General features: G+C 32.1%; 1 protein-coding gene across 1 annotated transcript in view; it reads left to right on the forward strand.

The window, feature by feature from the left end:
• The window catches only part of LOC129229418 (uncharacterized), a 46619-nt gene extending 33777 nt beyond the window's left edge, over positions 1-12842 (forward strand). Inside the window, exons 4-7 of the mRNA XM_054863720.1 lie at positions 7000-7078; positions 10209-10292; positions 11966-12079; positions 12716-12842. Of these exons, the coding sequence (XP_054719695.1) occupies positions 7000-7078; positions 10209-10292; positions 11966-12079; positions 12716-12826 (388 nt within the window). The 3' untranslated portion in view covers positions 12827-12842. The remainder of the gene's footprint in view (positions 1-6999; positions 7079-10208; positions 10293-11965; positions 12080-12715) is intronic.
• Positions 12843-14951: the final 2109 nt, after the last annotated feature.

Genomic DNA, 14951 nt, shown 5'->3' on the forward strand with positions numbered 1-14951 from the left:
GTGTCCCAAAAGGTCGTTTACAAACTTAACATGCCGGTCTGTCATATAATGATGAACAAGATTTACATAGGAACAAACGCAATGCTGGCGCACTACATGCACACAAAGTCAGACACTAACGGATGCACAACATGTTGCATATCTATTACATAAAGACGGTTTTATACACAACATTTTAGAATTTAAGCAAAGCTTAAAACAGTTGCTAAAATTTGCGGCCCGCCAGCTCTCATAACCACGTTGCAACGACAACGCAGCATCGGTGAAATCTTGTCAGAATGGATCGTTATTACGACGGTCGGTTTTTAGTCGTTGCGACGCGTGTATGACAGCTAAAGGCAGCAAATTTCAACAACAGCTATAAACCTTCCTTCAAAACTAAAATGTTGTGTAAAATCGGCTTTGTGTGATAAATATGCGACATGTTGTGCATCCGTTAGTGTCTGACTTTGTGTGCATTTAATGTGCCAGCATTGTGTTTGCGAATGTATGTTACTATGTTAATCTTGTTCATCATGATATGACAGGCCAGCATGTTAAGTTTGTAAACGACCTTTTGGGACACCCTGTATATCTTAACGTTCCACATTATATTTTTTAGCTTTTGTGCTTAACATAGGATGTTTGATCTATTATGTTCAGGGTTGGAAAGTTTCTGCCGAGGCGGTTAAAACCACTGGTAGAAACCGGTTAAAACCGGCATGGCAAAAACCATTTTCTGCCACATTTGCGGCAGAAAACTGGTCCACCATGTAGTAACTGATGTAGTGGTAAAAATTTGATTAAGAAATGCAAGTTTCAAGAAATGGGGCCAATTTTTTTTACAAAGCTGTCACATTAGGTACAAAACTAGGTTAATATTGGCAAGTAAAATTCTTGCACTTCTTGAAGCACAGGAATTACAATCAGAAATGCCTGTTTAATTCTGTGTGTCACTTCGCTTTCCAATATATGGTTTTCAGTTTTTTGTTAGATTAATCGAAATATTACGAGCGTCCGAATTGAAAAGTTCCCTTTCTGAACTAAATCAAAGTTACTAGCATAAGATTTTATTTTTTACAATGATGAAATAAAATTTAATTTTTTAGTTTACTTAAACGAATATCATTTAGTAACTAGTTACTTGAGTTATTAAAGACGCTTTTAAGTTTTTGCCAGTTTCTGCTGGTTTTTACCGGTTATAACCAGTTTCTGTCACTGACATGGCAAAACTAGTTTCTGCCGGCAGAAAGCCAGCCCTGATTATGTTAGATAGCCACATAGCACCACTTATGGAGCAGTCGTGAATAACTATTGCATCTGTATTGTTTCTAACTATGGATAAAACATTACTGTAATCTTTGAAGGATATCCATATCATTCAAGTTCTAAAAATGAAGAGGTAAGTAGAAGAGTCTCATAGAAAAATTCACGTGCTTTTCATTTTGAAGACATCACAGAATGCATGACATGGAAAGGATTTTTTTTAGAAAATAAAAGAAACAAAAAAAAAAAAAAAAAGACTGCTGCAAACAATAGTTTTAGAGCTAGGCAAAAGAAGAATGCCAGAATTGACAGCGGAAGATAATGCTGGTGTACATATAGTAAAATTTACTATTCAGAAGTTTAAAGAATGCTCAAAAGTTGTTGTCTTTGTTAGAGAATTGCAACTTTCTCTTATTCCAGAAAAGAAAGAAATGTATATTTCACAAGATTATAGCTGGCAAAGAACCAAGTCTGCTACAACAGTGGCCTTTTAATCTAGCATTATAGGAAAATTAGAAGTCTCTTGACTACTCCTGCAATCACTGGATGTGACACATCATTCTTTTATGGTTTGGGAAAGATAAAAGCCATTCGAATGATAAAATCTTTAACGGAAACTGAACGGCAAGCATCAGCATTTTTGTTAAAAAATATTTCAAAAGGTCAACTGCTAATTGAAGGAAATATTTTACTCTTGGACTTTTCAAAATGAGCAGATATGGACTTGCATGAAGCTCGTTACTAAAAGTTAATGACCCTACCGAAAAAGTAAACCTTGCAATCAAATTTTGATTTGTCAAAGTTACATCCAACAACTGGAGCATGCCAACAACATGTATTACTAGTTTACCTGCAAGTTCGGAACTGACTTAGAAAAAAATTACCTACAACTGAATGGGATAGAAGTTGCAGTCAATTTAGCAAAAACAGAAAGGGAAAAAAAATCTCCTGCCATTGAACTTCTGTAAAAACTTTTGCACCAAATGAAATATTAAATTTGGTGTCGTTCTCTTGTAAAGCTGATTGTGGCAAACATTGTATATGTAGGAGGGTGGGTTCAGGGTCATCAAGAGTCAAGACGAGTACCTCCCTCCATAGAACTTAAAATATAAACTGATCTGATTCCAAGTCGAGCCTTCCCAAAGGTCGTGCCCCTAGTTTTCAACTAGGCGGAGATGGCCTCTTATTGGCCCTGGGTAATTTTACGTTCGGCAGCGATGTGCAAGTACTGCGGCGGATATTTCTTGTCACGTCACATCTATTATGGACTATGATGAAGAATCAATTCATGATGAATGAGTAATACTACTCTATAAATTACCTATTTTTATTGCTTTAAAGAATTTTATTGCTTCAAACTTCGTTGATGAAAAAAACAAAAAGGAAAAAAAATTAATTGGAGGTTAGTGTTAGGTTTGTGATGATAATACCACAGTGACGGTCGCACATTCTCTAGTTCGTATCTGTTAGAGTTTGCATATTTCCAAAGAGTGATATGTAAAATCACCATTACAGGGGTTAAAAACAGTGCTTCTACTTCTGTTCAATTATTTTCAAAATAGAGGATTTTCCTTTAAAATAAATGTTTTCTAAAATGTCCTAGTTATATTGGTTTTAAAAAATTGATTTTCAAGAATAAAAATGAGACAAAGTTTGTGTGTTTAAAATTAAAAGTGACTGAAACATAGTCATAATTAGAAATGCTTTCAAAACAAACGTTTAAATGCAGTGAGGGGAGAGGAAGGGGGGGAATAAGGAGGCACGAAATTTTTTTTGATACCTACAAGTATTATATTGTTTGATTTTATCGTAAGCTAAAATATGTTTTACTACGTTTCTTGAACTATTTTGAGCAGGGCCAGATTTGGAAGTGTGGAAACCCCGGAGCAACGATGGAATGGAGACCTCTAATCAGGGTTGAAAAAGACCATCATATTTTCGAAAATATTTGATACTTTGATATATATCCGAATATTTTGATATCTTAATATATAAAAATCTGTGCGAACATTTGTCACAATAAGTCTTTTCAACGGCTGGACCGATTTTGATCAAATTTTTTGTGTGTAATTAAGTTGTGGCAAGCAGGGGCGTAGCTAAGGGGGGGGGGGTTGGGGACAAAAACCCCCCGAAACGTTAGTCTCAAAAAAAAAAAAAAAAAAAGAGAAAAAGAAGAGGGAAGAGAAAGAAAAAAAAAAGAAGAAAAGGAAAAAATTCCAAGCGATTATATATGGACAGTTCTCAAAAGGTGGGAACAAACACAGACCTCAACTTTGAAGCTTCAACACCAAATAACTTTCATTTTAATTAACTCTAAAATTTTTGAGGTAAATTATAATGCTGTATAGAGACAAGAATTGACATAAATTATGGGAAAAAAGCTCTTCAAATGCCCTTAAAAAATATTTTCTTTGCTAAATGGCACAATTTTGGACATACCAAAACGTTAACTGAGCAAATGTATCATTAAAAAAAATTTTTTTTAAATTATTTCCATACGTTTCAAAAAAAAAAAAAAAATTAAAGGCATGAATCTTACACTGAATAATTTTTTGTTGAATAATTTTACACAAATAACAAAAGTAAAGACAGATTATTTACTTTGTAAACGATTTTAGAAAAAAGTAAGTTTGAAATTTGATGCGTGTCCAAAAGTTGCGATCTTTACAATGCTATTATTTGAGAACTAAGTATATGATGTTTTCGTTTTAAAGGTATTTATCGATCCTCAGAATCAGTTTTCAATTGTTTAAAAGTGTTTTCATAAGCTTTTATGCAGTATCTTAGAAGAAAAATAATTTTTCTTAAACATACATGTGAGATGTCCAAATCGCGTTACGATCTTGACGCCGATAATTCTGTGCGTTTATTTATAATTTTTTTATAATCCACTCTCTTCTAACATCAATAAAAAAGATTATTATGATATCTTCTGTAATCCATTGGTATTTTGCATAATTAATACGTTACACATTGAACAATACATAAATTACAGTAGAAACATGGCTGGTTATGTTCGAACGAAAGCCGTTTTGCGCGAAAATCGCCAAGCAAACCTCCGTTGGCGACAACACAGTATACAAAAGCTAAAGGTTACCAGAGGGGGATTCCAGTTTGACAAATGTAGTTAATCGTCAGCTGCACCAGTTTTGGCGCCTTTATCACCTGCGCTAGCAATTTTTTTTTTCCCGCCGCTTTGATTGTTTTAGAATTTTTTTTCTCTTCTTTCTTTTAAACATAATTTTAAACATCAGATTAACAGTTGTCAAAAATGGTGAAACTTACATTATGATGATGTCCAAAATCTGTTACCTATAGACTGCTGATTAATTTGCTAATTAACAATTTTTAGAAATACCTGCTGTCTTTTCATGTTCATATATTGTGTTCTAGGTATGCATACTATAGAATAAAAGCAAAATTGATATCAAATTCGGAAATTTTTGAAATTGCTCAAAGTTAACTTTTTTGTTCCCACCTTTTGAGAACTGCCCATATATATATATATATATATATATATATATATAAAAGAAGTAACCCCCCCCCCCCCCCCCGAAAGTCGGGTCTAGCTACGCCACTGGTGGCAAGCATGGTTTCGAAGCGCGATGTATCGAATCGGAAAGATTTTTGTTAATTAATTAATTTAAACATTGGATGGTTATATCCCCAAACGATTCATATTTATTTTAACCTATTGTTGAGCAAGAACTTAAATAAATATTTAGCCCGTTGCCAAAGGACAATAAGAAAGCCAGCTCTGCTTTTTATAATGAAATTTCCTAACTGTGATATATGTCGAGAATAGATAAAACGTAGAGAGAGTGTGAAGCTCCTTCACACATTTTTCTCTCTTTTGAAAGTAACTATTTTAGGTCCCGTGATATATTTTAAAGTAAAGTACTGGAACAAATTAGGCAATATATGAAGTATTAAAAGTTTTTGTTCAAAAGATTGGACAGCTAATCGGTTGGAGTTGGCTTCACTCACTGATCAGCTGGATTACAGTAATGTGGTGGCTTGGCGACTTTGGCTATAAACAATAGAGTTGCGTGATCATTTGTTTACATTTTAAAGCTACTGTTAATGTAATTTATTGTATTTTTGTCTATTTAACAAAATATTTGAAATTGCAAAGAATTGTTTTTTGTTTTTAAAGAATTTTTAGTCATTTTAGTTGAAGAATGTTTATTTTACATGGGGGAAGGGGTGAGTGATTTTCACTTATTCAGAGGACTGTTTTTACCTTTATCATTTTTTTATTGATATCCCTTTGATTGTTTTACTCTTTTTCCTATGGGGGATGTTGCAGCAGGACTTACCGTTTGTTCTAGATGGGTAGTTAGTTTTTTACACTTAATATACGAGGACGCTTTTTATCCTGAGGTATGGCTGAAGGAACAAACCATCAAGCACGGGAGAAAAAATAGTTAATAAAACAACTGCTCAGTGGGCATTAGATAAATAAAGTTGTAATAAATATACGCATTCTGACACCAAACAGCTTAAAACATTTTCGTTTTACTCTTTTTTTTTTCAACAAAACGGTTCAAACACTTGATAGTTTATTGAATTTTTTTTAAATTTTCAATTTACAAAGTTTGAACAGTACAACGTCTGCCGGGTCCTCTAGTATATGTATATATCCGATATTTTCAATCAGCACTTTAATAGTAAATACATCCTGAAGTTACTGCTATTAATTTTTTTATATTATTATTATTATTTATAGGGGCGAAAAAACATAAAATTTGCTAACCCGTGAAAGTTGGGATACTTTGTAAAAATTTTATTGTGGGGACCCCTTTGTTGTGGAGGTCCCGGGGCAGTAGCCCTGCCTGCCCTCCCCTAAATCCGGTCCTGATTTTGAGATATTTTCAAAAATGTAGGTGCTGTTATCTAAAACCAATAGAAAATACACATTTTCAACATATTTTCGTAATTTAGCTATTTATTGAGCGAATACTATTTTTGCTGAAAAATTCAGGTTGAAGAATAGATTCTTAGGAATTAAATAGTTTAATATTGATGCATTTTGAGTGAACAGTGACCAAGATATGCTCATAATCAGAAACACATGAAAACCAACTTAGGGGGAGGGAGGGGGACTTTTGAGATAATTCTACTCTCGTTTGTACTAATTAGGAACAAAAAATGAGAATGTCCCTAACTTCTTCCGACAGAAACCTTTTATTGAACGGTGTAAGAAGAAAGCTTCTTGTGCGTTTATCAAGTTGGTGATTGCCGTCTTCTTGCGCGCTCTGTGCGTAAATTGACTGTATAGTTCTATATATGTATATATCTTTGGAAAGCTTAGAAACTGTTCTAAAAACTACGCTGCATATTCTTTTAAAAATAATGAGTATTAGATGTGAAAACCCCCCAAGATTAAATAATGAAAAATGATGAAAAGTAACGTAATTGCTCAAATTACAAAAAAACGTTTTTGCATAAAAATTTTAAAGGTCATTTCTCATTTGCCATGTTATAAGGATTAAAAATATGGTAAGTTTAAAAGATTTGAATCATATTTAATGGAGATATAGCCATTTGTTTAAAAACCTATTAGTTTATACTAAAGGGGGGCGAGGGGGAGAAGCGGTGGACTTTTGGGAAAATACTCCCCTCCCTAGGTGCTAACTCCTGACAAATTCAGCTTGTCCCTAATTTGTTCCGACATTTGGTCATTTTGGTCTTTATTTATTGGGCTATCAGTGGAATGTTACATTTATAAATTTCTGCCTTAATAAAAAATAGATATGCAGTTTTATCCTCTTCATTTAGCGATGTATTTATGATAAATTTACTTAAAAAGTTAAACTGTGAAGAAACACTGGTAAGCCACATTTTTACAAATATTGGTTTTTAAAATAATTCTTTATTATAAAAATTACTATGGAAGAAAATTTAGTGATTGAATATTTGTTCAGAACTGAGGATCAAGACTTGGACATTTTCCTGGTTGCCTTCTGCGAGTAGAAACAAGATGATTATTCAATACTTCTTTATTTCTAATTGGCATTTTTTTATTTATTTATTTATTTTTTTTGTAAACCAGAAAAGTAACTATGCAACAAAACACCTTTTGCATTGCTGCTGAAACATAAAAATTTTCACTTTAAATAAATGTTATCGCAACTAATTAATGACATTAGCACTTTATAACATTGATAAATTTAGGGAAAATGGCAAAGGGATGGAGAATGATTCTAATATTTTTAGTCTCTACTTCTTTTTGTGTAGTCACCACATGAAAGTGGCAACTGCTGATCTTGATCTTTATTCAGAAGCAAAACTAGTCTGTAGTGAACATAGAAGCAACAATAGGCGACTTTTCATGCAAGGCCTCATTATGAGATCTCTTGATTTAAAAAAAAATTGTGATGGTTTGATAATGTTTCTTATAAGCAGGAAGTAGTGTACTAAAATTTTTTAAATTATATCTGAATTATAGCCAATATTTGCCAGTTGTCATATCATTCTCAGAGTAAAGTTTCAACAAACTTCAGCCAGTAAAAATTCCAGACTCTCATGATGCAAGAAAGATTGATAAGCTTGGATGACAATTAATTAAATGTGCAGTATTTACCAAGATAAATTTTGAAATTGTTGCAGATTTAGCACAAAAGTTTGAAATTCTTTAACTGTTACTCTTTTTTCCTGTAGTATTAAACATTATTTATTAAATGTTCATACAAGAGAACATCAAGTAAGCACATAAACTTTAATTGAATGTATAGTATAGCTGTAATGGAAATTTTCTCTGTATGATACAAAAGAGGTATTATGCATTTATTTGTCCATAGGTGCTTGAAACTCCAGTAATGCTTAAGTATTATTACATAAGTTATGTACATAATATTGGGTTAGATGGAAAGTTCTGTTGTATTTAAAATATATATATGTATACAGACTTGCCAACGCTCCCGTTTTTCACGGAAGACTCCCGTTTTTTACTCCATTCTCCCGGTTGTACGTTTGAGTATCCATTTCTCCCGTTTTTTTATTCTTTTTCGGGTTTTTTCTTTTTTTTTTATAATTAAACTTTATATTCTTCCTTAACATATAGTTACTCACAGCCCTAATAGATGGCGTGGCTAGCAGAGCAAACTCGCACTGCTCAGTGAGCTTTACGTTCGACGAGCACGACCGGTTAGTTAATCAAGGGACAGCTAATGATCACGTGCTCCGATCAACTGCTTAGAATGGTAATGGATGCGGTAACTGGTTGATTAAAGGACGCTGCGGTTAGTAACCGGTTACTTACCGGTCGACCGGTGAGGTTCGTCGAAAGCAAGGTGAGTGGCAAACATCCGATGGGTGCGTTCGGAGTGTTGACCCCAATGCTTCCGGAGATGGTGTTTTTGTGGCACTTCCACATCTATCTCAGGCATGCGCCGTTGCCGTTTTTGCGGTATCGTTCAGTTTTCAGACGCATGCTAACTGCGCCGCGTGTTTTCATCTTGCGTCTTGAGCTACAGCGTGCGTTGTAGTTTAACATTCATCTTTAACGATGTCTGAAAAAAAGAAGTATCTACAAACTTATAAGAGCAATTATATGAGTGAATTCTCTTTCATGAAAAAAATCCAATAAATGCTATAATAAGTAAAAAACACTTATAACAAGTATCGTTTGAAATCTCCCTTTTTCTCCCTTAAAGCTTTGACTGGATCTCCCGTTTTTTCTTTTCATAAGGTTGGCAAGTCTGTGTATATATATTTGAATTCAGCAACAGTTATTCTAAAACCAAGTATCCATCAACGAAAAGTACAGCTTTGTGAGACAGGAAAGGTCCAGTGTACTACGAGTTGCTGAAACAGGGAAAAACTATCAATGCAGATCTGTACTGCTATCAACTGGATAAATTGAATGCAGCATTCAAGGAAAAAAGTCCAGCACTAACGTCCAGAATAGTGTTCCATCACGACAATGCTCGACTGCATACTGCAATGATGATACAAAACCTGAATGCATTAGGATGGGGATGGAAAGTCCTTAGTCATCCCATCGTTTTCACTTCATATTACACCATCTGATTATTACCTGTTCAGATCTCTGCAAAATTATCTGATGGGGAAAAAAATTGAGTCCTTTAAAGTGTTTCTAAGGCAGTTGCTGACTATTTTAACTCTAAGGATGAGAACTTCTACAAAACAGGAATTCACAGGTTAGCTGAAATATGGCAACAAGTTGTAACAAATAACGGAGCATATATAATTGATTAATATTTACCACATTTTTATAAGTGAATTCAAACATTTCCTTTAAAATACTGCAGAACTATCCCTCCAACCTAATATAACATATGAATACTCTTTTTTCTTGAAGACTTAAAACCAAGGACGGATCCAGAAAGTTTTCAAGGAGAAGGCAATTTTTTTCCTTCTCTCTTATTACGTATCTGATTTACACCTGCTTTAGAAGGGGGGGGGGCATTATTTTTATTTAAAACAACTAAAATATAGAGATTCTCGAACCTATTCCTTTCTTTTTTAATTGATAGAGTATTTTAAAAAAGGTTTTTTTTTAATTCAATTTGATAATTCCAAGGATTGCTTTGAAACTCACTCCCTCTAACATCTTTGAAGATCACCTACAATTGCATTTTTCGGAATTCAGTTCCGAAAATTTACCGGACAAAAGTCGCTGAGAACCCAATCTTGCCTCTACACATAAAATGTCTATAATCGCGTCTTTTAGGCTCACATTTTAAGAAACGCCCGGAGGGAAGGCCTCCAAACCCTCCCTCCAAAAATCACTAAAGATCCCGATTCCATTCTTCAACATTGTATCAAAGATAACCAACACTTTAGTTTTAGGACCTCAGTTTGGAAAAAAATTAACGAGGAAAAGTTCCTTCAAGGGAGGGGCGATCGCCACCATCACCCCTGCCTTGTATCCCTCCTTGCTTAAAACTCTAGCAAATGTTGATTCAATCCTATATTTATTTATTTCTTTCATTTAGGCAATCTTACAAATACTTTTATCTTTGTTGAAGAATCCAGAAATTGACTCACTTGCTGTTGATTCCAAACCATCAGATTATCAGGTATAAATAATCTTATTTTCTTCCATTTCAGGAGAGAAACCAGTTTGTATGGGTCATAAAATGTTTTTTATAACCCGTTTTATAGGGTCTTTTTTTATGTCGTAAAATATGAGTAAAACTACTATTCAAAAATATGTTTTCCAAATGTTCACTGAAATATTCCCACTAGTTCCGATGCTATATACAGAACAATACTATGCAAATGGTCTGCAGAAATTCTTTATTTCTGCAGATTTTAATCGATATATCTAGTCAGAATATCTTCTAACTAAAGATGTAAATGTGTAGAAATTCTGCAGATTTCTCCAAATTCAAAGTAAATGTGCAATTTCCACAAATTGTGCTTATTCAGCTGAAAAGTTGTGTTTTGTGCGTCATTTGCAGAAACTTCAGATTTATTTTGAATGTGAAGAAGTCTGCAGAATTTGCAAAATAAAGAAGCTTTAGAGAAGATTTTTGTAGAAAATTTGCTGTGAATCATAAATGACTGCCTGGCACCTGCGTTATGGCCTTTACGTGCCCTGGAAGACCAATCCATAAATTATTGGCTATATAAGGCAAAAACATTCTGTTCAACATCTTTGTGTAGCCATCTATTAGCTATGTGCTGTTTTTCTGGGGAAAACACCACTTCAAAAGTGATGAGATACTTGGAATGAATGTGATGAGATACTTCTAAAGGCAATGTTTCATATTCGAACATCTGACCAATTACCTGTATTATAATGAAACTGATATTTGTCACCCTGATCAAAACTGCAGCATTCAAGACTTCACATAAATTTGCAATCCAAATAAAAGACAATGAATGGCTAAAGAATGCTAGAGTAATTTTTTAACTATAAAAAGTCTTCTACAAACATTGAAGTTTTTGTTTACAAATCAGTTAATTTGTGAGCATTTAGATTTTTTGATTATCTTGCAAATATTTGACTTGAGTGCAGAATATCAAACAGTGTTCACTCTGCATCAAAAAAAAAAAAAAAAAAGGTTGTGTCCTGTTTTGTAACGATTTAATGATCATTGCATGATTTAAAGTTAGTAATAGTCAAAGAGTGTAAAGTGAAAAATAACGTCAAAAACCACAAATTGCAGCTTACTGCAGACACATTTTTCAGCGTTACAAGGAGCGCCTTTTTTATAGATGAAAAGACACCTGACATGTCGGATGTCTTTTCATCCGACTGCTCATATCGGACTTATTAGACTGCCATCTTTATTTTGCATTGAAAAAAGTGTTCCTTGTAACGCCAAGACACATTTCTGCAGTAATCTGCTATTTGTGCTTTTTGACATTTCTATTTCTTACTTCACTTTTCAGCACAAAGGTATTTATTTATATTAATCTAAGAGTGTCTCTCTGTGTGTCTGTTTAGTTGTTAGAAAACAAGTTTGATACAAGATAATATTTTTATTGGGCTACTTAATGTCACACCCTCATTATTTTACATTTTATATGTCATTCTTAATTACTTTATTACAACTCTTATTATGTTTGATTCTTTTGAAAGAAGGAATGTCAAGAACTGATTTGACTTTTGCTCCAAAATTATTTTCAATGCTTCCCCCCCCCCCGTTCATAAAGCTATAAGGTATATTACTTTTCATGCTGATGTTTTAAATGAATGTCTCATATATTTCTGTTGTACATGTAAAATGTTAATATATTTCAGGTATTCAGTTGGACTTGTTTGGTTATTCAATCACACATGGAGACATTGTTATTTTCAAAAGACAAAGAAATAATTTTGTTGTTAAAAGAACTAAATAAATGCCTCATAGAAAAGGTGATTTTTTAAATTTTATATATAAAATTGGAAACCTACTTGTAAAATTTTTCGTTCATACTTTTTTAAAAACATTTTGGATGTGAGCTTTCTTGAATGTAGAAGAATTTTGTTACTTTTTATGATTTTTGATATCCACATAATTTATATCCAAATAAATTAACAGATTTTTTTTATCAATAAAAAAATTCATTTGTATGGAAAGATCTACAGTTTGTTCAATCACATTACCAATTTTACCATGATGTAGCACTGACTGAGTTGTGTTGCTCTCAAACAAAGGATGAGTCAATGAGATTTGAAACCTGTTAAGTTATTACTGTATAACCAAACCTTGCAACTTTCTAGATTTTTTTTTTTAATTTCATTCCGGTTATGATTAAACATAAATCAATCATGATTGATTAAAAATTGAAACACCATCCTGATGTGGAAAAATAGTGATAATAATAACTTTCTTTTTTCTCTCAGTAATATTTAGAACTTTTTTAATAGGAAGCTGGTATTTCTTTTTGCTTGAAGACTATAATATATTTAAGTATATTAAAATATTGACTAAATGTGAACTTAAAACATTGATCAATGTAGACTGACTTTTATGAATTTGTACCTAAGTTTTTTTTCTTTTTCTTATAGATGGAAGAATATGAAGATTTTGAAAGAATTAGAAATTTTCTACTTTTGAGTAAAAACAGCTTTTCAAAAGACAATTCTAGAAAAAAATATACTATAGAAAATTTAGAATAAAAATATTCACACATTCTGTCGTTTATTTTGCATTTCTTTCAACTCATTATTTTTTAAAGAATCATTTGCTGAAGCTCTAAATTGTTTGTCTCTTTTACGTAGGTAATGGCAATGCATGCATTCTCAAGTGTCTGATTAGCACAAAAAAGTTATGTAACACAATGAAGGAAAAAAAAAAAAAAAAATCAAGGCAAGGCAGATATTTTGAATTTGCCAAACTTTTTATAATCTAATAAAAAAAATTGCATTCAAAAAATTTTTAACTATTTAATATTATTAATTAAATATTTTTGTTGAGAAATAATGTTCTCTAGAACTAGTGAAAAATAAGCTAAACATAAAACGAGCTGATGATATTTTCAATATTTATTTCTTCAACTATGGTATTTTCAATATAAAAAGTACATTAATCATAGTAATATTATTCACTTTTATTAAACATAACCAAAATGTTATGTACGATACTTTTATGATGCATCGATACATCATTAATATAACAATAATATAATATTCCTTTTTACTTGTATTTTAAATTAATTATTAGTAATGTAATAATTTTAATTCATACTAAAAATGCGTAATTAAATTTTAAACATTGCTCGGAAAAAATGAAAATGTCTTATGACTGCGCTCTGACTAATGTATATTATTTATTTCAGAGTCATATAAGTGTAAAAGTAGCTAACAGAAGAAAAATGAGCAAAATAGCTAATGCTAAATTAACCCCATTAAAGTTGATAGAAATGTAAAATGAAATATTAGGTATAAGTAATGAATGAAACCTTAAATTTAAGTCAACACCAGTGCAGGCTCGTGCCTTGAAAAAGTGAGAGGGGAAGGTAATGGGTGCGTCCCCCCTTCCACGGTTTTAAAAAAAATTAAAATATTTTTTTAATATATAAAATCAATTACATATGCTACACTTGGCCTAAAACTTTGATTTTATTTAAAAAATTTATTTTTTTCCAGTTATCTTATAAAAAAGTGCGTATAAATTTAAATAGAATATCAAGTCTAAAAATTAGTGGCGAACGTATTTGCAGATCAACAATTGCAAAATGAATAATAAAAAAATATACATTTTAAATGAAAAATTTAAATCAACCTGGAAGAAACCCCATATCTTTGAGTACTATGTGGGAGACTGTTTAACGCTAATTACCTACTTTACTGCTTATATTTTTCAGCTTGATAATTTCATAAAAAGAACCTTACATTTTTGAAAATATGTATTAAAAAATAATTTTTTTGAAGAAAATTAAATTTTAGGCCAAGTGTGAGATGCCTAAATGTTTTTTAATTTGAATAAATGTTTTTGGTGAATATGGGGAATAGGAGCAACGTTTTATCAACAGAAATTTTGAGTTTCTAAAAAAATATCTTTATTTTAATTTGACTTAGCATTACAAGGGCTGGTTCACACTTTCAGAAAAAGTCGGCACTGGTTGCCGTTCTTCAAATTATAAGTATGAAGTTTTTTTTTTTTTGGCGTAAAAGGGAAAAAATATAAGAGTGTGTGACTTGAAAAATCAACTTTCATTTTTTTTTTTTTGGGACACCCTAATACACACACACATCCTAAGAGAATTGAACAGAAAAAAAGTTTAGATTGATAAATTAGCTCATCAGAAGACTGAAGTCTTCCAGAACACACACACAGTTCAATTTCATCCTCTTCCATAAAATTTTCAGTAGCCTCTTTTTATTTGGTGAATACTGTGAAAGCACTTTGATTTTCGTGATTTTCACGTGTCTGCCGTAATTCCGAAAATTTAAGTCTCGCTGAAATATTTTTGTTTTTCAATTAATATAAAATTCACAAAATTTTCAACTTGCGAAATCACCGACAGTTTTTTTTTCGCGAAAATAAGTGCTTTTTTCAATATAAATATTGGTTGAATATGAAAATTACAATGACAAACTACTGGCGTCAAATAGATAGAACGTATCTTGTTAAAATTAAATGTCTGATGTCAGCGCGTATTTTTATGATTCTTATTTCTCATTGTATCCGCTGATGTACTTGTGTAAAGTTTTCGCCAGTCAAATTCGTTTGATCCTTGATTTTTTTTTTTTTTAAAGTTTATTGAAAAGTAGTTTCCAAAAATCGCTATAAACTACTATT

Source organism: Uloborus diversus, chromosome 9 (assembly GCF_026930045.1).
Source record: "Uloborus diversus isolate 005 chromosome 9, Udiv.v.3.1, whole genome shotgun sequence".
NCBI lineage: Eukaryota > Metazoa > Arthropoda > Arachnida > Araneae > Uloboridae > Uloborus > Uloborus diversus.